The 23,534-nt window shown below is 38.4% G+C and overlaps 1 protein-coding gene across 5 annotated transcripts in view; it reads right to left on the bottom strand.

The window, feature by feature from the left end:
- Nucleotides 1–23,534, bottom strand: part of RAB2A (RAB2A, member RAS oncogene family) — a 95,559-nt gene that overhangs the window by 16,772 nt on the left and 55,253 nt on the right. For 4 of the 5 annotated variants that reach the window (XM_070074985.1, XM_051843285.2, NM_001101702.1 and 1 more), the window contains 3 exon segments: nt 14,672–14,754; nt 14,185–14,277; nt 8,723–8,834 (listed from right to left, as the gene is read on the bottom strand). In XM_070074985.1, the coding sequence (XP_069931086.1) occupies nt 8,723–8,834; nt 14,185–14,277; nt 14,672–14,754 (288 nt within the window). 5 annotated transcript variants of the gene reach the window in all.

The following is a 23,534-nucleotide window of genomic DNA, read 5'->3' as shown; positions in this document are numbered from 1 at the left end:
TGGCACCCATACGGGATGCTGGCACTGCAGGTGGCAGCTACCAGCTAAGCCACAGTGCCGGCCCCAAGACTTTTTTTTATCTTGTAAATTCCTTGAGATTATCAGCTGACATAATCATGTCATAAACAAATATAGTAAACTTTATTTCTTCCCTCCTGAGTTGTAAGCCTTTTATTTCCTTTTCTTGCTTTGTAGCATTACCTAGAATTTCCAGCAACAATGTTGAATAGTGGTGAGAACAGATATTCCTGCTTTGTTCCTTACCAAAGAGACAAAATATTTTGACTTCTGACATTAAGAATAATGTTAACTTTTTTTTTTCATTTTTTAAAAAAGATTTATTTACTAATTGAAAGGGAGGGAGGGAGGGAGAGAGGGATATCTTCCATCTGCTGGTTTACTCCCTAACATCTGGCACTGGGCAAAACCAAGCCTGGAACTCCAACTTGGTTTGCTAAGTGGGTGGCGGGGGCTCAAGCGTTTGGACCATCCTCTGCTGCTTTCCCAGGCACAATGGCAGGGAACTGGACTGGAAGTGAAGCAGCTGGGATTGAACAGTTGTTTATATGAGATTTTTGTACGGCAGGTGATGGTTTAACCTGCTGTACCACATCACTGGCACCTATAATGTTAATTATAGGGTAGCTTTTGTGCATGGTCCTTAACATGCTGAGGAAATTCTCAATTTCTATTTTTCTGGGAGTTTTAAAACATGTTGGTGTTGAATTTTGTCATGGTTTTCCTGCATCACTATGATCATGTGATTCTGCTTTACTCTGATAAAAAGGTAGATTATACTGACTGACTGGTTTCTGAATACTGAACAAGTCTTGTATCCTTGGAATAAATCCCATTTGGTGACGTAGTCTATATATGTACATGTACATGATTATATACATTGTTGAAATTGTGGCTACTAGCAGTTTGTTGAGGATTCTGCTTACATATCAATAAAGAATAATCAGTCTTATTTATTGTTTTGTGAGGTCTTTTAGCTTTGATATTAGTTTCATAAAATAAAGAGGGTAGTATTCTATTTCTTATATTGCCTTGAAAAGGTAGTATAGAATTAGTATTCATACCTTACTTAAATGTTTGGCAGAATTCTCCAGGGAAGCGGCCGGTGTTGTGGCATAGTAGGTTAAGCCTCTGCCTGCAGTGCTGGCATCCAAAATGGGCACCAATTCATGTCCTGGCTGCTCCACTTCCAATCCAGCCCCCTCCTAATATGCCTGGGAAAGCAGTAGAGGATGGCCCAAGCTCTTGGGCCCCCACACTCATGTGGGTGATCCCGAAGAAACCCCTGGTTCCTGGCTTTAGCCTGGTCCAATCTTGGCCATTGCAGCCATATGTGGAGTGAATGAGTGGATGGAAGACTTCTCTGTTTCTCCCTTTCTCTCTGTAACTGTGCCTTCCATATAAATAAATCTTAAAAACTCTTTATTTATTTTTATTTCTTGACAGGCATGTGACAGACTGACAGATTGAGAGAACAGTATTTTCTATTTGCTGATTCATTCCCCAAATGCCTGGCAACAGCTGGGGCTGTGCCAGGCCAAAGCCGGGAGCCTAGAACTCAATCTGGATCTCCCATATGGGTAGCAAGGACCTGAGTACTTGAATCATCACCTGCTGCCTCCCGGTGTGCGTGTCAGCAAGAAGCTGGATTGAAAGTGAGGTAGAACTTCATCCCAGGAACTCCAATATGGGATTTGTATGTCCCAGGCGGTGGCTTAATCTGCTGTGCCACAATGTCAACCCCCAAAATGAACTTTGTTTAATCGATTTTTATTTCCAATGTCATTATTTCTGCTCTTTACTATTTCCTTCCTCCAGGTTTATTTTTTCTTTTTGGGGGGTTTATTTTGCTTTGAGTTTGTGAGATATAAGTTAGGATTTTTCTCTTTATTACTGCATTTATTTCTATAAATCTGTAGCACTGCTTTTCCACACGTTGATATACTGTATTTTCATTCAGTAAATTCGATGTTGTACTTTCTCTAACTTCTTCTTTAACCTACAGATTAGAACTGAATTGTTCAGTAGACCTCCCCATTTACCCATCACTGATTCCTTGCTTAATTCCATTGTGACTGCAGAATACATTTTGCATAACTTCAATACTTTTAAGTCTACTGAGGTTTATTTTATATGCTCTGTGGGAACCTAACGGATGTAAAAACTAAGGATGCTTATCAGCTTTATCAGTTTTGTGCCTCACACAACTAAGACCCATTGTCTGATACATATACATTTAAGAGTGTTATGCCCTTCTGGTGAATTGACTTTTAAACATCATGTAATGTGCCACTCTGCCTTTTTTTTTTTTTTTTTAACCGAGCCTACTTTATTATGAATGTGGTCACTTCTGCATTGATTAGTTTGTATGATGTATTTTTTCATCATTTTCAACTTGGGAGTATCACTGTATTTGAAGTGAATTTGTTACAGATGTCATATTAGTTAAGCCATATTTTTAAATTCTGTCAATTGCTGGTATATCAAGACCATTTACATTACATGTAGTTACTAATGTGGGAGCATAAGCCTGCCATTTTTTTTCTCTTTCCTTCCTACTCATTAAAAACAGTTTTTTTTTTTTTTTTTAAAGAGTTCTAACATTATTGTTTTAGTGTACTTCCTTGTAAAATGTTGAGAATAAAATGCTCAGAAAGTCAAATTCTGGAGCACTTTGGAGTTCAGATTTTTAGATTAGGGATGCTCAACCAGTAAAATCAATGCAAATATTCAAAATCCAAAACAATCCCAAATCTGAAACATTTTGGTCTCAGCATTTTGGATAAGTGACAATCTGTATAACGTTTTTAGGAATAACTAGATATTTATCATGGTCTATTTGTGTTGTCATGTTATCAAATCAAGCGTAGAAACCTTACTTACATCCTTTTTTCCTCCATGGTTTGTAAGTATTTCCTATATGTACACTAATAACCACATCAGACTTGGAGTTTTTGCTTGTTCATTGTGCTTTCATCCATTACAGTATTCCAAGATTTATTCTTTTATCATTTCATTTCTACTAGATGACTTCCTTTAGCTGCTCTTTTATGGTGGATCTGTCATTGACAAAAATCCTAGTTTTCCTTCATCTGAAAATGTCTTCATTTCTCTTTCACTCCTAGAAGATAATTTTTTGCTGGGTATAGGATTCTGGGTTGGCAGTTTTCTTTCAATCCCTGAAAAATGTGCTATTTTCTTTGGGCCTCCACAGTTTCCGTTGAGAAAATTTGCTGTCTTTTGAATTGTTTTCCCCTATACATGTTATTTCTCATGGCTTTTAGGATTTTTCTGTCTTTCACTCTCAGAGATTTGACTATACAGAGGTTTGTCTTGGTGTGGGACTGTTTGAATTTATTCTCTTTCAGGTTACCTCAGCTTCTTGAATCTGTAAAACATATCTTTTGTCACTATTTAGGAAATTTTGGCCATTATTTTCTTAAGTACCTTCATTATTTTCTTAAGTACATTTTCAGAGCCATCTCCTTTCTCTTTTCCTTCTAGAATCAATGACATAGTATATAATAGCATTGGTAATAAGGCCATCTCACTAGTTCAAGTGATCAATTTCAGTTCACAATTGATCACACTGATAGGTCTAAGAGTCAAAGGGATCACACAAACAAGTCTAGTGTCTGCTAATACTAATTGATAGAATCAAAAAGGGAGAGAATGATCCAACATGGGAAGTGGGATACACAGCAGACCCATAGAATGGCAGATGTCCTAAACAGCACTCTGGCCTCAGAATCAGCCCTTAAGGCATTCGGATCTGGCTGAAGAGCCCATGAGAGTATTTTAGGCATGGAAAACCAAGACACTCTGGCAAAAAAACAAAAACAAAAAAAAAAAACACAAAAAAAACCACCTAAATGAAAGATCTCCGCAAGTGAAATCCCAGTAGAAAGAACGGGCCATCAAAGGAGGAGGTACCTTTCTCTGAAGGGAGGAGAGAACTTCCATTTTGACTATGACCTTGTCTAAATAAGATTGGAGTCGGCGAACACAAAAGGCTTCCATAGCCTTGGAAACTCATGACTAGAGCCTAGGGAGATTTCTGACGCCATAAACAAGAGTGTCAAATTGTTAAGCCAACAACAGGAGTCACTGTGTACTTACTCCTCATGTAGGATCTCTGTCTTTAATGTGTTGTCCAATGTGAATTAATGCTATAACTAGTATCAAACAGTATTTTACACTTTATGTTCTGTGTGGTGCAAACTGATGAAATCTTTACTTAATATATACTAAATCGATCTTCTGTATATAAAGATAACTGAAAATGAATCTTGATGTGAATGGAATGGGAGAGGCAGTGGGAGATGGGAGGGGTGTGGGTGGCAGGAAAGTCATGGGGGGGAAAAGCCATTGTAATCCATAAACTGTACTTTGGAAAATTGTATTTACTAAATAAAAGTGTTTATAATAAAAAAAAATAGCATTGGTAATAGCCTCTTGGGCCATTTGTTTGTTCTTTCCAGTCTATTTTCTCTCTGTAGTTTAACTGCATAGTCTTAATTATTTTATCACTGAGTTCACTACTTCCTTCCTCTGTCCTTCTCATTTTTTTGTTTAGCTCATCCACTGAGTTTATTTTAATTATTGTATTTTTCAGTTCTCAAATTTCTATTTGGTTCTTTTCATCTTATATTTCTTTTACTGACTCTTATCCGCCCCCCGAAAAGGACCCATTTATATATTTATTTAAAAGGGCAAGTGACAGAGACAGGAAGAAACAAGGAGAAATGTTCCATTCTCTGGTTCACCCCCAGAATGTCTGCAGCAGCATTTTGAAATCTTGGTTACAGATATGATGAGTAATTTTCTATTGAAATCTGGGTATTTTGGGTACTGTTTTATGAGATTTGACTCTTGTATTTTTACTTTAGTTGACTTCCTCTTATGCAGCTGCAACAGAGAAATGGTTGTGGTGGCAGAGTTGCCACTTAGTCACTCCAAGGTGAGCGTAGGAGAACCTCATTATGGCCTGGCAATGGTGGAAGTATTCCCTGTGGTATCTGCCTACAGAAGAATGGCTATCCAAGAATTCTTTTTCTCTTGTCAGCTGCTCCTTTCCTGGCCCTTTGGCTACACTTTATTTTTAAATGTTTATATTTTAAGATGTTTATTATTTTAAAAATGTTTATTATTTTGTTTTCATCTACTTGAAAGTTCAGCAAACAGTGAAAGGGCGAACAAGAGTGCATGTGTGCTCTTTCATTTGCTGGTTACTCTCTACATACCCAGAGCTGGGCCAGGTTGAAGCCCGGAGCCCAGAACTTCATCTGGGTGTCCCACAGGGGTGGCACATGACTACGCACTTGAGTCAGCATCTGCTGCTCCCAAGACACACTCACAGAAAGCTGGATGGGAACTGGAACAGCCAGGACTCAGACTGGCACTCTGATAGGGGTGCAGGTGTCCCACGCAGTGGCTTAACCAGTGTGCCACAATGCTCAACCTAGCACAGGCTTTCTTTTTCTCATGGTGCTCACTGGCCTTTTCAGGTTTTCAGTCTCTTCAGGATCCAGTGTGGAATACAAAATATAAAATAGAGCTCTGTCACTGCTCAAGTATCAAAGTATGTAGTTAGTCTGCTTTCTTCTCTCCACTTTCTTTTATTTGTTTTATATATATATATATATATATATATATATATATATATATATTTTTTTTTTTTTTTTTAACATAATATCCAGGGCTTCATTTTTACTCAGTAGGACAAGTAAAGGAACAGAAATCTATTCCATCTTTTCAGAGCAAAAGTCCCTTGGTTATTATTTTCATGTTCAATCAGTTGCTAAGTCATGCTAAGAGATTAAAGTTTAAATCTAGCCTTTTATTAGATCAAATAACCAACTTTCACTTTCTCAAAATACTTTGTCATGAAATAGTTTTAACTTTTAGGTAAAATCTCATGGAAGACTAGATATTATGTAATATTCATATGTGAATCCTTTAAAAATGAAATCATATCAGATTATTGCTTAAAATCCTTGCCATTTGGGAGACAAATTTTCTCTATTCTTTCACATGCATAGAAAATCTCTGCTAGATTAAATTTTACAAATTATTTTATTAACCAAAGTCACAAAAATTCATAAAATTCTGTGAAAACATTAACAAAATATATTTCATTCAAGTGTTCAGCCACATGACAACAGTAATTTGCTGTTTATAAAAAAATACTAATTGTTACATGTTAAGAAGATTAGCACAAAGGCATTAGAGATTTAGAAATCAAGAATAATTTCCCACTACTTGATGGTATATCCTCTGACTTCATAGTATGGATCTTTGTTAAAATGCAGAGAACGTGGGGCCGGTGCTGTGGCATAGCAGGTAAAGCTACCATCTGCAGTGCCAGCACCCCATATGGGTGCCGGTTTGAGTCCCAGCGGCTTCACTTCCCATCCAGCTCTCTGCTATGGCCTGGGAGGGCAGTAGGAGATGACCCAAGTCTTTGGGCCCCTGCACCCTTGTGGGAAGACCTGGAGGAAGCTCCTGGCTCCTGGCTTCAGATCGGCACAGCTCTGGCCGTTGTGGTCATCTGAGGAATGAACCAGCGGATGGCAGACCTCTCTCTCTCTCTGCCTCTCCTTCTCTCTGTGTAACTTTTTCAAATAAATAAATAAATAAATCTTTTAAAAAAAGAATGCAGACAACTGAATTGTGAATTTATGGTTCTTAAAAATCAAGAAGAAACAACATTGTGAATAATTATAAGGACATTTTTCCAATGTCTGGAATCTTATCCAGCATACTGGCCTTGTGGTTTAAAACACACATACACAAAACTATTAGAGATGACAGAGTTCTTAAGCTCTAAATAATGTTACAAAGCAATAACATAATACTTATTTAAGCAGAAGCAGATACAAACAGCACCTCTACTGAAAGGTAGTTTGATACACATATTTCAAGTTGGATAAAAGGATGGAATGGGTTTCTTTCTGGATGTGTTGTCTGAAATTGTTCCTGTTGTGTTATCAAGTTGAAATTACTGCAAGCAACAGGTCTAGCATTAGGTGGTGTCTGTAGGAAATGCATTAAGAATAATCACAGAACATCTCATCAAGACAGAAAGAATTTGTCAATGAAAATACCAGTGCTGTAGAATTAACTATAGTCAATTTGTGGGTTTAAGGGTAATTAGAAAAGCGTCAAGTATTATTCTTAATAAATATTTACTGACTTCTTACTATGTCAGTCACAATGCTAACTGCTGCCTGGGAATCTGTCATCTGCTATCCTTAGTACAATGAGATTCTTCAATTGTTTGTTTCAAGAACTCCTTTCTGCTATCACTCTTATGAGACGTTCTTATACAAAAGACAGGAACTAAGCATTACTTTGGGTAAATTATTTAATTTCTTAGCTTCATTTCTTTTTATAAAGTAAGAATGTATTACTACATTTACTTAGAAAGGAAAACCATCTAATCATTTATGTATGAAATATATATATGCCATATCCAAAAACATAGCTAAAAGAACACAAGCTCAGAAATTTTTCAATAGTTTGTATTAATCAACAGAAATAATTGGCTAATGCAAATTATTTCTATTAACAATGACAGAGTTCCCATGTTTTATATAATATTACATAGTAGTAATAGCATACTCACTTAGGCAGAAGTAGATAAAAAGAGCTACAATTGTTTGGCATCTTGAAACACTTCCAAATTTCATTAGTGTTCTCCCCCCGCCCCAATGCAAAATAAAATGGATTTCAGACAAAATGCATAAAAAGATGTGTTAAAACATTTATGTTTCAAGAGAAAGCTCTGGCCGGCGCCACGGCTCACTAGGCTAATCCTCCACCTTGCGGCGCCGGCACACAGGGTTCTAGTCCCGGTCGGGGCACCGGATTCTGTCCCAGTTGTCCCTCTTCCAGGCCAGCTCTCTGCTGTGGCCGGGGAGTGCAGTGGAGGATGGCCCAAGTCCCTGGGCCCTGCACCCCATGGGAGACCAGGATAAGTACCTGGCTCCTGCCATCAGATCAGCGCGGTGCGCTGGCCGCAGCGTGCCAGCCACACGGCCATTGGAGGGTGAACCAATGGCAAAGGAAGACCTTTCTCTCTGTCTGTCTCTCACACTATCCACTCTGCCTGTCAAAAACAAAAACAAAAACAAAAACAAAAAAAGAGAAAGCTCTGCATGTAACTTAGGAGGCTGATAAAGGATGACATGTTACATGGTATTTCAAAGGAAAGTGGTTTTCTTACTTTATGATGAACTTAAAATACTATCAAAGACTAAAGAGCTTATGGAAGAAATAACAATAAACAAATGTCAAGGTATATAAAATGTTTGTTAAGAAGATGGCAGCCATTTAAAAGAGCTTATTTAGGCCGGTGCCACGGCTCAATAGGCTAATCCTCCGCCTTACACCGGGTTCTAGTCCCGGTCAGGGCGCCGGATTCCGTCCCGGTTGCCCCCATTCCAGGCCAGCTCTCTGCTATGGCCTGGTAGTGTAGTGGAGGATGGCCCAAGCTCTTGGGCCCTGCACCCCATGGGAGACTAGGAGAAGCACCTGGCTCCTGCCTTCGGATCAGTGCGGTGCGCCGGCCGCAGCGCGCCGGCCGCGGCGGCCATTGGAGGGTGAACCAACGGCAAAGGAAGACCTTTCTCTCTGTCTCTCTCTCTCACTGTCCACTCTGCCTGTCAAAAAAAAAAAAAAAAAAAAAAAAGACCTTATTTACCTCTTCTACATTGGAAGCGGTCTTAGCAGAAGTTTCCATGAAGATAAGTCCATGTTCTCTTGCAAAGGCTTCACCTTCTTCCTTTTTTACTTCTCTTCTAGATTCTAAATCACTAAATAGGGGTAAGAAAGAGCAATGTTATTAATCAACATGGAACAAAGGAAGAGATCTGTAGAAAGTGTGCTATGGTATTCAAAGTTGATCACACTTTTGATTCATTTTTCCTCTGTTTTTAAGATATAATAATTAACTGCATTATTCTGGGTATTATTAGGATCAAGTGTTTAGAACCAATTGTCCAGCAGAAGAGGAATTCGGAGTTAAGAGTTCCAGAATGCTAGAATCAGCAGCAATCTGAAACGGAGATTCCAGTCCAGTACATACTGCCTTTGAGTACAGTGGTTGCCAAAGAAATTTATTTTGCTCAAAATAACAATTTGAATGGGCAGGACTTCAACTAGTCTCCTTAGCCCTCAAACCCTTCCACTGGCTCCCTACTGCTTAATGTATCTAACTCAAAAACTGCTTATTCCCTGTTTTGATGTCTATCCCAATTCACTTCATCCAATAATAATTATCTCATTTATTTCTCTCTGTTGTTTCCTATCCATTATATTCCTAATTATAAGGGTCACCCATCTGTAATCATTAGCAACACCTTTTATGAATGTATTATACTTTTTTTCCCATATATTTGAACTATATGCTTCTCCCGGACAACCACCGAATCTAAGCCACCAGTAAGGTGCCACTCATGTTTCAGACACAAAGAAAAAAACTGGCACGATAAAAGAAAATTTTCTTTATGCTCCAAATATTCTCTCATTTCACACTTTACTGGTAGAATGACTTCTACAGTAGAAAGAGTAAAAGCCTCCTCCAATAGTTTTAACCCTACAAAGGTTAATCAGATGATTTAAATGATGGCAAAAAAAAAAAAAAAAAAAATCCTTATTAAGTGAGCAGCAAGATACTAATACTTCTAGCCACAAAGAAGTAATCAATACTTACCTTTTTATAATGCATATGTATCTATAAATAAGAAACTTCAATTTCCATTAAAATAATAAATTCTAAAATCAAACCTACCCAGTATAATATTATTTTGCTATCTTATTGTCTTTTTTTTTTTACAGTTTTACTGGGGTATAACGACTTATAAAATTTGACAAAATACATACACACACATACACATACACACACACATATACCTGGAAGGCCTTCATTCTTGAAAAAAGTTTCTTCATATCCTATTTGTAATCCATTCCTCTTCCTCCCTATGCAATTTACAATCTGTCTTATGCCCCTATAGATTAGCCTGCAGCTTCTAAGATTTTATATAAATGTATTCACAGAATGTTTTTTTTAATCTGGGTATTTTTCACTTGGTGTAATTATTTTGAGTTTTATCCACTTTGTTGCATATATCAAAAGTCTATTCCTTTTTATTGCTGAGCTTTATTACACTGTAAGAGTATATCACAATTTATCAATTCACCTCTTAAGTGATACTTGGATTGTTTCCAGTTTTGGGTTAATATAAATAAAGGTTGTAGAAGTATTTGTGCATAATTCTTTGTGTTGATGTATGAAAACATACTTATGTTGGGTAAGTATCTAGCAGTAAAATGGCTAGGTCATATATTTAATTTCTAAAGTGGCTGTGTCTATTTACATTTCCTCTAACACTGTCTTCTTGAGTGAAGTCTTGTCTCAAATTTTTTGCTCATTCTTAAAAAAATGTGGGGGAAGGTGGTTAGCTTGCTGGTTAAAACTCCTGGGTCCCATATTGAAATATCTTGGTTCAATACCTGGTTCCAGCTTTTGATTCCAGCTTCCTGCTAATGCAGACCCGAGAGGAAGCAGTGATGTCTCAAGTAATTGAGTTACTGTCACCCATATAGGAGACCTGGAGAGTTCTGGCCTCCCAGCTTCGCTTAGCCCAGTCCCAGCCATGGCATGAATTTGGAGAGTGAACCAGTGGATGAGAGAACTCTCTTTCAGTTCCTCAAATTGACACAACACAAAACACCCGAGTACTTTCTTCCTAATGAACTCTAAGAATTCTCTACATATTCTAGATAAAAATACTTTGTCAGAGATGTTTTGGAAATAGTATCTCCCAGTCTGTATTTTGGATTTCAGTTCCATAACTGTCTTGGTCACCAACTTTTTAATTCTGTGGAAGTGCAACTTGATTTTTTTTCCTTTAAAAAAATGTTATATTTATAAGGAAGGTAGAATGACAGGGGAGAAGGGATAGATACCAATCTTCCGTCCATTGGTTCATTCCCCAGATGTCAGCAACAGCAGAGGCTGGAATAGGGAAGACATCAAGAACCAGAAATTCCATCCATGATTCTCATACAGGTGGTGGAAACTAAGTACTCTAGCCATCATCTGCTGCCTCCCAGGGTGTTAGAGGAAGTGGATTGGGAGAGGAGGTAGAACTTGAATCTGCACTAATACAGGACATGGGCATCCCATATGCACTGTGCTATGATTTTTTACTTTAATAGTTGTATTTTTGGTGGCTGGCGCCATGGCGTAGCAGGTGAAGCTGCCATCCGCCGTGCTGGCATCCCATATGGGTGCTGATTCATGTTCCAGCTGCCCCACTTCCAATCCAGCTTTCTGCTATGGCCTGGGAGGGCAGTAGAAGATGGCCCAAGTCCTTGGGCCCCTACACTCATGTGTGAGACCTGGAAGAAGCTCTTGGCTTTGGATCAGCTCAGCTCTGGCTGTTGCGGCCATTTGGGGAGTGAACCAGCGGATGGCAGACTTCTTTTTCTGCCTCTGCCTCTCTAACTCTTTCAAATAAATAAATCTTAAAAAAAATTTTTTAAAAGTTGGTGTTTTCCTGTTCCAACTGAGATGTTTGCCAAAGCTGTCACCAGATTTTATGTTTTCTTTTAGAATTTTTAAAAATAGTTTGAGCTCCTAAACTTTAGTCTATGATACAATTCCAGTTAATTTTTGCATATAAGTTTAAGAGTGAAGGGTCAGTTTTTCACATCTGGTTATTCTCCTATTTCCAGCATCCTTTGATGAAAAGATTACCCTTTCTTTCAGTAAGTTAGCACCTGTGTAGAAAAGTTGACTACAAATGTATGGATCTTCTCCTGGACTTTTTATTCTGTTCCACCAACCTCTGTATTTGCTAATACCAGACTAAAGTGATTATAGTAGCTTTAAAATAAATCATGAAATCAGTAATCCCTCCAGGTTTGTCTTTGTCAAAATTGTTTTAGCTATTCTATAGCCTTTGCACTTGGGTGTAAATTTTTTTTTTTTTTTTTTTTTTTGACAGGCAGAGTGGACAGTGAGAGAGACAAAGAGAAAGGTCTTGCTTTGCCGTTGGTTCACCCTCCAATGGCTGACGCGGCCGGCGCACTGCGGCCAGCGCACCGCGCTGATCCGATGGCAGGAGCCAGGTGCTTCTCCTGGTCTCCCATGGGGTGCAGGACCCAAGTACTTTGGCTATCCTCCACTGCACTTCCCTGGCCACAGCAGAGAGCTGGCCTGGAAGAGGGGCAACCGGGACAGAATCAGGCGCCCCGACCAGGACTAGAACCCGGTGTGCCGGCGCTGCAAGGCGGAGGATTAGCCTAGTGAGCCACAGCGCCGGCCTCGGTATAAATCTTAAAATCAGTTTATCTACTCTCCACCAAAGTCTGTGGTATTTTGATTGGGATTACATTGAACTTTTAGAGAAATTTGGGAAGAAATGACATCTTAATGATTTTAATTTTCTGATCTAGGAACATGGCATATGTCTCTATTTACTTAGTTCACAATACTCTCTTATCCTTTTCATACCTGAAGATTCTTTAGGTCACTTCTCATTTCTAATACTGGTCATGTGTGTCTTTTTTTTTTTTTTAATTTATTTATTTGAAAGCCCAAGATACACAGAGAGAGAAGGAGAGGCGGGGAGAGAGAGGTCTTCCATCCACTGGTTCCCTCCCCAGTTGGCCGCAACGGCTGGAAATGCGCCAATCCAAAGCCAGGAGCCAGGAGCCAGGAGCTTCTTCCCGGTCTCCCACATGGGTGCAGGGGGTCAAGGACTTGGGCCATCTTCTACTGCTTTCCCAGGCCATAGCAGAGAGCTAGATTGGAAGTGGAGTAGCTGAGACTTGAACCAGCACCCATATGGGATGCTGACACTGCAGGCGGCGGCTTTACCTGATACTCCACAGTGCTGGTTCCATGTGTGTCTTTTTTCTTCATGGGTATCTATTTTTCTTCTCAAGAACTAGTTTTTGTTTGTTTATTTTTTTAAAGATTTATTTTTCACTTGAGAGTCAAGAGTTACACAGAGAGAGGAGAGGCAGAAAGAGAGAGAGAGGTCTTCCATCTGATGGTTCACTCCCCAATTGGCCACAAAGGCTGGAACTGTGCCGATCCAAAGCCAGGAGCCAGGAGCTTCTTCTGGGTCTCCCTCGTGGGTGCAGGGGCCCAAGGACTTGGGACACCTTCTACTGCTATCCCAGGCCATAGCCAAGAGCTGGATCAGAAGTGGAGCAGCTGGGACTAGAACTGGAGCCCATATGGGATGCCGGCACTTCAGGCCAGGGCGTTAACCTGCTGCGCCACAGCGCTGGCACCAAGAACTAGTTTTTCAGTTTCACTGCTTTTTCTTTATTATGTCTTCTTTTTGCTTATGTTGGGTTTAATTTGCTGTTATCTTTCTTAAAGTAAAAGCTTAGGTTGTTGGTTTGAAAATTGAAGTATTTAGTATTCTAATGTCTCTCTAAGCACTACTTAACTATATCCCTAACACTTTCAAAGATGTAGAGATAGATTCTAACTTGTGGAAAACAGATAATAATGTAAATAATTCCTATCTAAGAAATGCGGACTGTGACTCACAGAATACAGTATGAATATACCCTATGAATATTGACCAGTCTTACATCCACCTCTAAATTAACTTCAGCATTTGCTATTTGATTATGAATGTGTGGCAGTTTGAGTTCTCTTTTGAACTAATTGTAGATAGTATATACTGGTTTTTCATTAATTAATGAGATAAACAAAAGTTCTGATATGCTCATCATTATATGAGTCATGATTTTATTTTTCTAAAACTTATCTTTAAATAGTATCTATTCTAGAAGTGAATGAATTCTCTGACTGACATTTAGGAAATACTAATTTCTGCAACCACTATAATTTTCTACTAAAGTTAGTGAAAAATTTTCGATAGTTTTGAAAGTTCACAGAAACTTTGGCCAAGCAATTATGTTTTCCATGGTACCTTCAAATAAAACTGTGACGAATAATAGTTTTCAACAAAGCTTATTATTTATATTATAAAAACCAAAAGAAATATCTAACATTTTTCAAAATTTTATAATTTAAGAATACATGTGGAGAAATGTACAAGAAAGGTAGTCACATAAATAGAAGCAATCAAGTCTTTATCATTAATACAACAAGGTCTAATTTAGCCTTTTTACCTTTTATTTCCAATAAGCATAATGACCATGTTGGAATTGGAATGCTGGCGGGCATCTTCTAACCATGTTGTCAAGTGGTTGAATGTATCTCTCCTAAACAAAAGATTAACAATTACTTTTTTGGAAATACTTCCAGTAGTACACAGTTAATAGGATACATTCCATTCAAGTAATCATTTTTTGCTTTATCCACTTATATAATGAAAAGCACATTTCAAGCACACTACCTGGGTTTAGAGTTCTACTGATTACATTCAGTTCAATGGAGCCATACTTTAAAAATTTCCAATCCATAAATGTTACCAAATTGATCAATATGGAGGTTGCTTATTGAAATCCAAAAAAAGAATTGCAGATTTCTATAGTAAATTTAAATTTGATTCAGGATACAGAGTTTTAAAAACAAGTAGCCAAGGCAATATAAAGACAGAGCTACACTTTTATTACTGGTAACCATATTTATTTAGAAAAATTTTCAAGCTCTCACCTTGTAATATCATACACTAGTAAAGCCCCTGCTGCACCTCTGTAATATGACCTTGTGATGGAACGAAAGGACTCTTGACCTGCCTGTGAAGAAAAAAAAAAAAAAAACAAAACAAAAAAACAAAAAAAACAAGTTGAGAGCTTCCTTTCACACACTGTCCTCTATATTTTCAGATTTTTCATCTATAGAATATGGGAGGTAGGGAAGGAGTCCATAAAGGGACAGGGGAAAACTTAAGTTCAGCAGTCACATAATACCACTATTGCTCAAGTCAACCAGAAGCACATGCTGCTGCTCACTCCTGCAACACTCCCCCACCCCACCCCTTGCCAACCAAGACCCCTAACCCTTTTTGGCAATCCCTGACAACCCAATTTACTGAATGGCTTCACAATACATGAATCATTATTAGAGCACAGAATGGACTCCTAGCAACTAAGCTCTGAAGACAAATTTGAAAGGAAGCAAATAACCCAGAGCCTTACATTTGAATTCAATAACCCACTCCCTGGGGCAGCTGTTGACACTAGAATAAATAAAGCCCATTGTAAATAAATGATGAATGACATCTTTACGCCCACCATCTGCTGGTGTAAAGGTTGTTGGAAGGCCAAGGATGCAGATTTTATCAGTTATATCATAAACTGCAGCAAGCTTTCAACAGTCATCAGATGGAATTCTTTGAGCAATCATTTTATTATGAAAAACAGAAAATGGTTCTGAATTTAATTTATATAATTTTTTTCCATACAATCAATTTTCTCTGTATTTGATATATAATGCTTGTCAAAAGGCCACAGAATGTGAAAGTCATCTTTATATCCACTTGTGACACAGACACCAGATATTACTGAAATTTGGTAATTTCTTTTACTTGTGGTACTAACATTCTTATTTTTAAGAAAGGCTAGTAAAGGATATGACTATTGCCTATGAGTTTAAAACTATTACAGTTCTTATGAGAAGTTCTTTTTCATTTTTAATCACTTCTTTTTCTACCTTTGAGAAAAACAGCCATCTAAATTAGTCGCTTTTATCAATTTCTGAATTAAAAGTCAATAGGTGGCCGGCACTGCGGCTCACTAGGCTAATCCTCCGCCTTGTGGTGCCGGCACACGGGGTTCTGTCGGGGCGCCCGATTCTGTCCCGGTTGTCCCTCTTCCAGGCCAGCTCTCTGCTGTGGCCAGGGAGTGCAGTGGAGGATGGCCCAAGTCCCTGGGCCCTGCACCCCATGGGAGACCAGGAGAAGTACCTGGCTCCTGCCATGGGATCAGCGCGGTGCACCGGCTGCAGCGCACCGGCCGCGGTGGCCATTGGAGGGTGAACCAACGGCAAAAGAAAGACCTTTCTCTCTGTCTCTCTCTCTCACTGTCCACTCTGCCTGTCAAAAAAAAAAAAAAAAAAAAAAAAAAAGTCAATAGGTTCAAATAATTTGAAAAACTTTCAGGTTTAACTATTTTGAGTTCTGATTTTCAAGTGTAAATATTAAACCTTTTCCACTCTCAGAAGGCACAATGACAAGCTGCCATCTTCTAACACAAACACTCTACAGTATCTTGCTTCAGTTGGTTCTCCCCTCCCACTAGACTCCCTCTCTCCCATGTCCCCCACCTCCAGTGCCTAGCACTGAGTCTGGGACAGAGCAGGCATTCACAACCTGTTGAGAGAAAGAACAAATCCTCACGTCTCAATTACGAGCACACAAATGGTCAGTACCCCACCCACCTGAATAACTGGATATCAGGAAATTCTAATATAAGAAGATTCAATGAAAAGAACTGCTTCCTGCTTCCATGTGGACACTAACAAATGCTCTCCTGGTAACCAATTCTGGCAGACTAACATCTTATACTAAATCAGAGACTGATAAAATCATTACATAAGAGGACTGTAAAAATAACCAACTCACTTAGCATAGTTTGAGGTTAAAAAACTAGAAAAAGGTTGGAAGCATGAAATTAATTACGAAGATGTATCTTTCAGAAGTTCTGTCAAATCCAAGTTCCAAATAGGAATACTAGGGTAATTCCTCTTTAATTGTTTAGCACAGGCTAACTAACGACTAAATCTTTAAGAGATTTATTTCACTGTGAATCAAATATACAAAAAAAGGATTTTGTGTTAAACAGTACAAAAAAAGATAAATATTTTATTAGTACAGAATACAAAATCTGGTTTAGAGCTCCGATGTTCCATAGCTAACCACGGAGAAAAGTCAAATTCCTTAAGACAATCTTGCTAGGACATTTTTGGGGAGAATTAAAATGAACACATTGCTAGAAAAGCACTATGATAGCATCTAAAACTACAATGTTTATAGCCCAGATAAGATACTTTACAAAAGTAAAAGGGTAAATAAATTTAGGAAAAGGAGAAAAGCAAAATTCTACGGAACATTCGCATTATTCTCAAAGTGTTTTGCAAAGAGCAAAAAATATGTTCAAATATGGAAATAACTTACACATACACAATGCATCACTTCATACTGGATCTGAATTTTGTCCATTAATGCAAAATCAAACAAAAACTGAAGCAAAAATCCCACATACATTCCAACTGAAGATTATGAATGTAGCCATGCATCTTAAAACTTACTATTATTTTATAATAAATGGAGATAAGTATTCAAAACAGTTTCCAAATTCTTGAGACCTGTTAAAGCCATCATACATTATATTCTTGGGCTGTTTGGGAATAGCACTGGTAGCTTTGAAATAAATCTTGCCAAATAAAGTAATTTAGCATGGCTTCTCAAACTACAAATAAATCATAATACAACAACTAACTATGTAAAGCTCGCCCTATGGTTAACTATCTTGGACATACTGAAGCAAAGTAATTTAGTTTTTAATAAGCAGGTGTTTGGTGAAGAATTAAACACTGCTTGGAACACCCACATCACATATTGGAGAGCCTGGGTTCAAGTCTGAGCTCTGCTCTTAACAATTTCAGCTTTGTGCTAATACACACCCTGGAGCCTACCACCCATATGGGAGATCTGGATTCAGTTCCATCCTCTTGGCTTTCTCCTGGCCCAGTCCCAGCCATTGCGGGCATCTGGGGGGTGTACCAGTGGATCTCTCTCTTTCTCTGCCTTTCAGATAAACAAATGATTGAAATAAAATAAGACATTAAAAGAAAAGTACTTTACTATTTACTTGTGCAAACTGAACTATGCTGTTTTTAGTGAAACAAAATGTTAATTTGGAAATAGAAATGTTGTGTTTGATCCTCTTCACCAGGAAGTGCTGGTTAAAAGGGATCTTAGAAGCTTCAAACAAAATGGAATATAGAATTCTTTGCAGTAAAGGATTCTTGATAGTTGTTTTTGGTATAGGGAAAATTGCATTTAATGAATCAGAAATGATGGACTCAGTGAATAGCACCAGGAAACAAATAAACCAGGGTTAGTTAGGTTTTGCCAGAGAAGACCATGACTTTTCATCAGCTTACAATATAGCTGATTTCTAAAAAAAAGAAAAAAACAATGACCAAGATCCCAGATATGCCAAAAAGCACAAAACAAGCATGTCTCAGGAAATAATAGGCATCTCATTTTTAGGCAACATTTATGTGAAAGAAATTTTATAGTTTTTCATTTTACATGTGAGGACTGCTAAGTCAAACTAGATCCTCTGTGGCAATATTTTAAAACTTACTACCACTTGCCAGATAAAAATTCCTTCAAATTGGCTTTTCCATGTGTCTGAGTCTTTCTGTTAACAGTAGTTTTTGTAACAACTAGGCTGGCAAGTGGTGGTACTTTTAATTCCTCTTTCTCTTAAACCCTCCATAAAATACAAAACTGCACACATTAAGCTACTACTTAAAGATCACTACACTAAGTTGAAGTCTTAAACTCTTGGGAATTACATCTCTACTTGTCTTTCAAGAATTTTTTTTCTGGGGCTGACATTGAGGCATAACAATTTAAGCCACTGCCTATAATGCTGGCATCCTATTTGGGCATGTGCCCCGACTGCTCCACTTCCTATTCAGCTCCCTGCTTAATCTGTCTGGGAAAGCAGTGGAAGATGGCCCAAGTATCTAGGCCCCTGCTATTCACATGGGAGACGCAGATGAAGCTCCTGGCTCCTGGCTTTGGCCTGGTTCAGCCCTGGTAGTTCTGACCATCTGGGGAGTGAGCCAGTGGATGGAAGAATTCGCTCTCTCTTTCAAATAAATACATCTTTAAAACAAATCACCAAATTTTGCCAGCTGTTAATTTTTCTCCACTAATGTCCCATCTGTAATCGGAATACTCCTGTTTTTATGCTTAAGTTTCTGCCTGAAAAATAATTTTTTCCTCCCTTCACCTATCCATTTTCTATTCCCTTAGAAGACTGGTTCATACCCCTAAATTTTTCACAAAGCAAGAAGGCTTGTTTACTATATCCTGTAGCTATCTTCTCACAAATCCAAAAACATTTTCATGTGGGTTCTTAATGATTAGGTAAAACCAACACACTTCTTAAATGCTTTTTTCCTTTTATTTCTCCTTTTAGGAGACCTAACTCAGAGTACTTAAGTATATTTCTAGTAGGCCTCAAATATGTTATCTTTATGGGCCCCAAAGAGCCAAAAAAGTTAGAAAATTAAATTTATGAGAATATTATAGCAATACTTCTCTTACTTTCACTGTTAGTCATTTATATAACAACTTCAGTTAAGTAGAACACAGTAAGAGCCAAAATCAACAACAACAACAAAAAAAGATTTTTACATTTACATTTAAACAAATTGTATACTTCCCAAGCATACATCTCAGGTACTTTATTATACAGACTCAACTTTAAAACACAGATCTGTGATTAACAAACTTCTATCATTGAGGAAAAAGATTCTAAAATCTACATGTATGACCAAGACTTCTGTTTGCAAAAGTTATTTTTAGGCCACCAAAGTGATCATGGCAAGTATTGCAAAAAAGTAATTTTGGACTATCAGATTTTGAAGTGCATTTTATGCCTCTTAAAGTGCATCCTCTGTAGAAACTAAAGTAGATCTGGAGAAGAGAAACAAGCATAGGATATATCTAGGAAGAACAGTAGATGCCAAACACTTTAGAAATGTGAGGATATTTACTTTGAAAAAAAGATATAAAAAGGATATGATCACTTTAGAGTTTTTTTATTGCTAAGGTATAAGGAGAAACTGGGAGCCCCAGGTGGAAGGCAATCAGAGTAGAATGAAATGTCTAAGATAATCTCCTGTTCCCTGTGGTTGTTCAAGGAAAGGTTGATAAACAGCTGCTGATGGAGTCAAAACAGCTGGGCCCCTAAGTCTTTCAACTTGTGGCAGATGGGGGCAGGGCAGGGGTGTGTGTGATGGAAGCAGACAGGACAGAAAGAAGCAAAGGCAAGCCTGTCTCAGTCCCTCAGTTCCAGAGGCCTTTACTCTGGCTCCACTGCATTCTGATAGTCCATCATTACTGATAAAAAGAAACAAAGTAATATTCAGGGTTTTGAAAAGAAGCTTAAGGCGGGCACCGCAGCTAACTAGGCTAATCCTCTGCCTGTGGTGCCGGCACCCCAGGTTCTGGTCCCGGTTGGGGCGACGGTCCTGTCCCAGTTGCTCCTCTTACAGTCCAGCTCACTGCTGTGGCCCGGGAAGGCAGTGGAGGATGGCCCTGCACCCGCATGGGAGACCAGGAGGAAGCACCTGGCTCTTGGCTTTGGATTGGCGCAGTGCACCGGCCATAGCTGCCATTGTGGGGTGAACCAACGGAAAAGGAAGACCTTTCTCTCTGTCTCTCTCACTGTCAAAAAAAAAAAAAAAAAAAAAGAAGAAGCTTAGCTGGCGCTGCAGCTCACTAGCGCACTAGGCTAATCCTCCGCCTAGCAGCGCCGGCACACCAGGCTCTAGTCCCGGTTGGGGCGCCGGATTGTGTCCCAGTTGCCCCTCTTCCAGGCCAGCTCTCTGCTGTGGCCAGGGAGTGCAGTGGAGGATGGACCAGGTGCTTGGGCCCTGCACCCCATGGGAGACCAGGAAAAGCACCTGGCTCCTGGCTCCTGCCATCGGATCAGCGGCGGCCATTGGAGGGTGAACCAATGGCAAAGGAAGACCTTTCTCTCTGTCTCTCTCTTACTGTCCACTCTGCCTGTCAAAAAAAAAAAAAAAAAAAAAAAAAAGAAGCTTAAAGTACCATTTGTCCTCCCTAAAGGACAATAAAGCCTGTAATGAACTGCTGAAAAGGAACTTTCAGCACATAAATTTTCACATAATTGTCAACAGTTTCACACTAACTCTTGATAGGAAAAATATTTATAAATCTAAAATTAAAAATATTTCTACAGAATTTTAGCAGATACATGGATTGAGGTAAAACATGCATAATATAAATCTGGGTAGAAGAGTTTATTTGTATATGCTGGAAAGCATGTGAAAGAGTGATAAAAGACAAAAGAGGAGTAAGAGTAGAACAGGGCATGGAAAGACTGGGTTGAGATTTGCAGGGAGAACTGACTGCCCCTGTCCTACCTGTCAGTGAACAGGAACTGCGTGTACTTATGTTTCTTTGACTTATCATGGTAGACATGTCTGGTGTTGGCTTTTGATAAAAAAAAAAAAATGTCAGTCATCCTAGGGCCAAGGGAAAGTGCTTTTAAAGGGAGGCATTTAGAGACTCTTATCACTGCTTCCAGCTGTGAAACTGATTGATGGCCTTAGGGTATCTACGGATTATCCAGTCAACTATTTGCAAAAGAGAGCAAGGATGGAGGATGTGAAAATTTTGCAGAGGGGAAAATACTCACTTTACTTAAAATTTTTTTAAATTATTAATTTTATTTATTTGAAAGGCAGAGTTATAGAGAGAGAGAGAGAGAGGGAGGGAGAGAGAGAACTTCTATCTACTGGTTTACTCTCCAAATGGCCGCAATGGTTGGGGCTGCACCAGGCCAAAGTCAGCACCCAGGAGTTTCATCCAGGTCTCCCACATGAGTAGCAGGGGCCCAAAGACTTGGGCCATCTTCTGCTGCTATCCCAGGCACATTAGCAGGGAGCTGGATTGGGAGTTGGAACAGCCAGGACAAGAATTGGTGCCACATGGGATGCTGGCATTGCAGGTAGCAGCTTAACCCATTACACCACAGTGCTGTTCCCTAAAAGTTTTTTAAGAATGACAAACATCCTGAGACTTGGTCATCAGGGGTCTAATTCATTTCTTTAAGACTCATGAAACAAATAACATTTGAGTGATAATTTTCCCCTGAAGTACTCTAGGCTGGTTTTGTAAATGTCCTGGGTCAGGAATAGACATGACCCTTGCTACCAAAAATGTAACAAGCTATCCAAATGTATACACACCATAAAATACAAATAGTGTGGGAAACCATATTTTACTCACTATGCTGACCAATCCTAATATGTATTAGTTTACATTTTTGAAAGACTTTTGGAAGTTAGGTACGAAAGTAAGAAGAAACTCAATGAAAATATTAGGAAAACCTATAAGACTCAAGAAACAATCTTCAAAAAATTAAGTTAAGGTTTTTGCAATTGTCCTTAAAATTTGAAATAGGCCATTCGTTCTGAGAGCTCTCTACTTAAGCACCCTTGGTAATTCTTAGGATTATGATGTCTTCAAAGGTGTCACAGTCTCTCTTTTAGATACAGAAGATGAGTCTTCCACTCTACTAGACACAGCACAAAAGGTTTTTCTTCCATCTCTCTCTCATACCGTCCAGCAGAAGAAATTACATTTCTTTTGAAAGATTTCTGCTGTGTAAGAAAATCAACTCATAAACTGAAAAAAGAGACTCCTTTCAAACGAGGGCATGATCAGTTTATCTATAAAAGAGACAGTGGGGTCTGTCTCAAGTTTTCAAAAAATAAAGAAAAAAGAAAATATTATTTAAGGAATACTTTAAGGATAGAACAATATAATAAACTAGAATAAATTACAATGAGGATGTTTATGCTTAAAATACCACATAATTATTATTATAGTAACCTTTCCCTTATAAAACCATGTACTTCAATAGAAGACCACAATGATTCTACAAGTTGCTTAGGCAATTTACTTAGTATTAATTACCTATTTATTCAGTAAAAATTTACCAAGCACTTTATTAGTCACTGAACTAAGAATATATGAGAAAGAAAGAGCTGGTCCCTTACCTAATAATGCTTATTCTGAGGAGGAAAGATATTTGTACAAAAACTATGATGACAATGGAATACAGACAATGACAACACAGAAAAATGTGCAAAATATTATGGGAAGCATTAGTTACTCCCATGGGAGTTCAGAAAGACTTCACACAAGAATTGACATCTCAGTTGGTCTTAGCAAAGAGGAGATAAAAGCATTTCAAATAAAGCAAGTATTAATACAAAGTACAAGTTTATGCAAAACATTTATCAAGGAATAGCAAGTATTCTGGTTCACATGACATTATACTTAAGGTCACATGTTACACAATGTTATTAGCTATGAAAGCCAATATAGTTTATGTAAATTGGTTCTGAAAAAGAGAAATTATTCTAATATAGAAGCAGAAAATACTTTCTTTTGGTTGAAGATTAATTTTAAGCCCGTAGGAAAGAAGGGACTTGGTGCACTTTATTTTTCTCTTTTCCATGCAGCATGCTTGAGATGCTGTAAGCTTGGGGGAAGCCCTAACAAATAGGCCAAAGCTAGAAGTCTAGAACTCAATTTGCTCAACTTGAGTCTCCATGTGGGTGGCAGGGACCCAAGTACTTGAGCCATCATGTGCTAACACCCAGAATGAGCATCAGCAGAAAGTTGGATCAGAAATGGAGAGGTTGGAACTTAAACCAGCACTTTGATATGGAATGGGAGAATGCTAAATGGTGTTTTAACTGCTGCATCAAACACCTGTCCATTTCTCAGTTTTAA

The sequence above is a fragment of the Oryctolagus cuniculus genome, chromosome 6, assembly GCF_964237555.1.
Source record: "Oryctolagus cuniculus chromosome 6, mOryCun1.1, whole genome shotgun sequence".
In the NCBI taxonomy this organism is placed as follows: Eukaryota; Metazoa; Chordata; class Mammalia; order Lagomorpha; family Leporidae; genus Oryctolagus; species Oryctolagus cuniculus.
The sequence above is the reverse complement of the archived record's forward strand: the minus strand, read 5'-3'. Positions and strand labels throughout refer to the sequence as shown.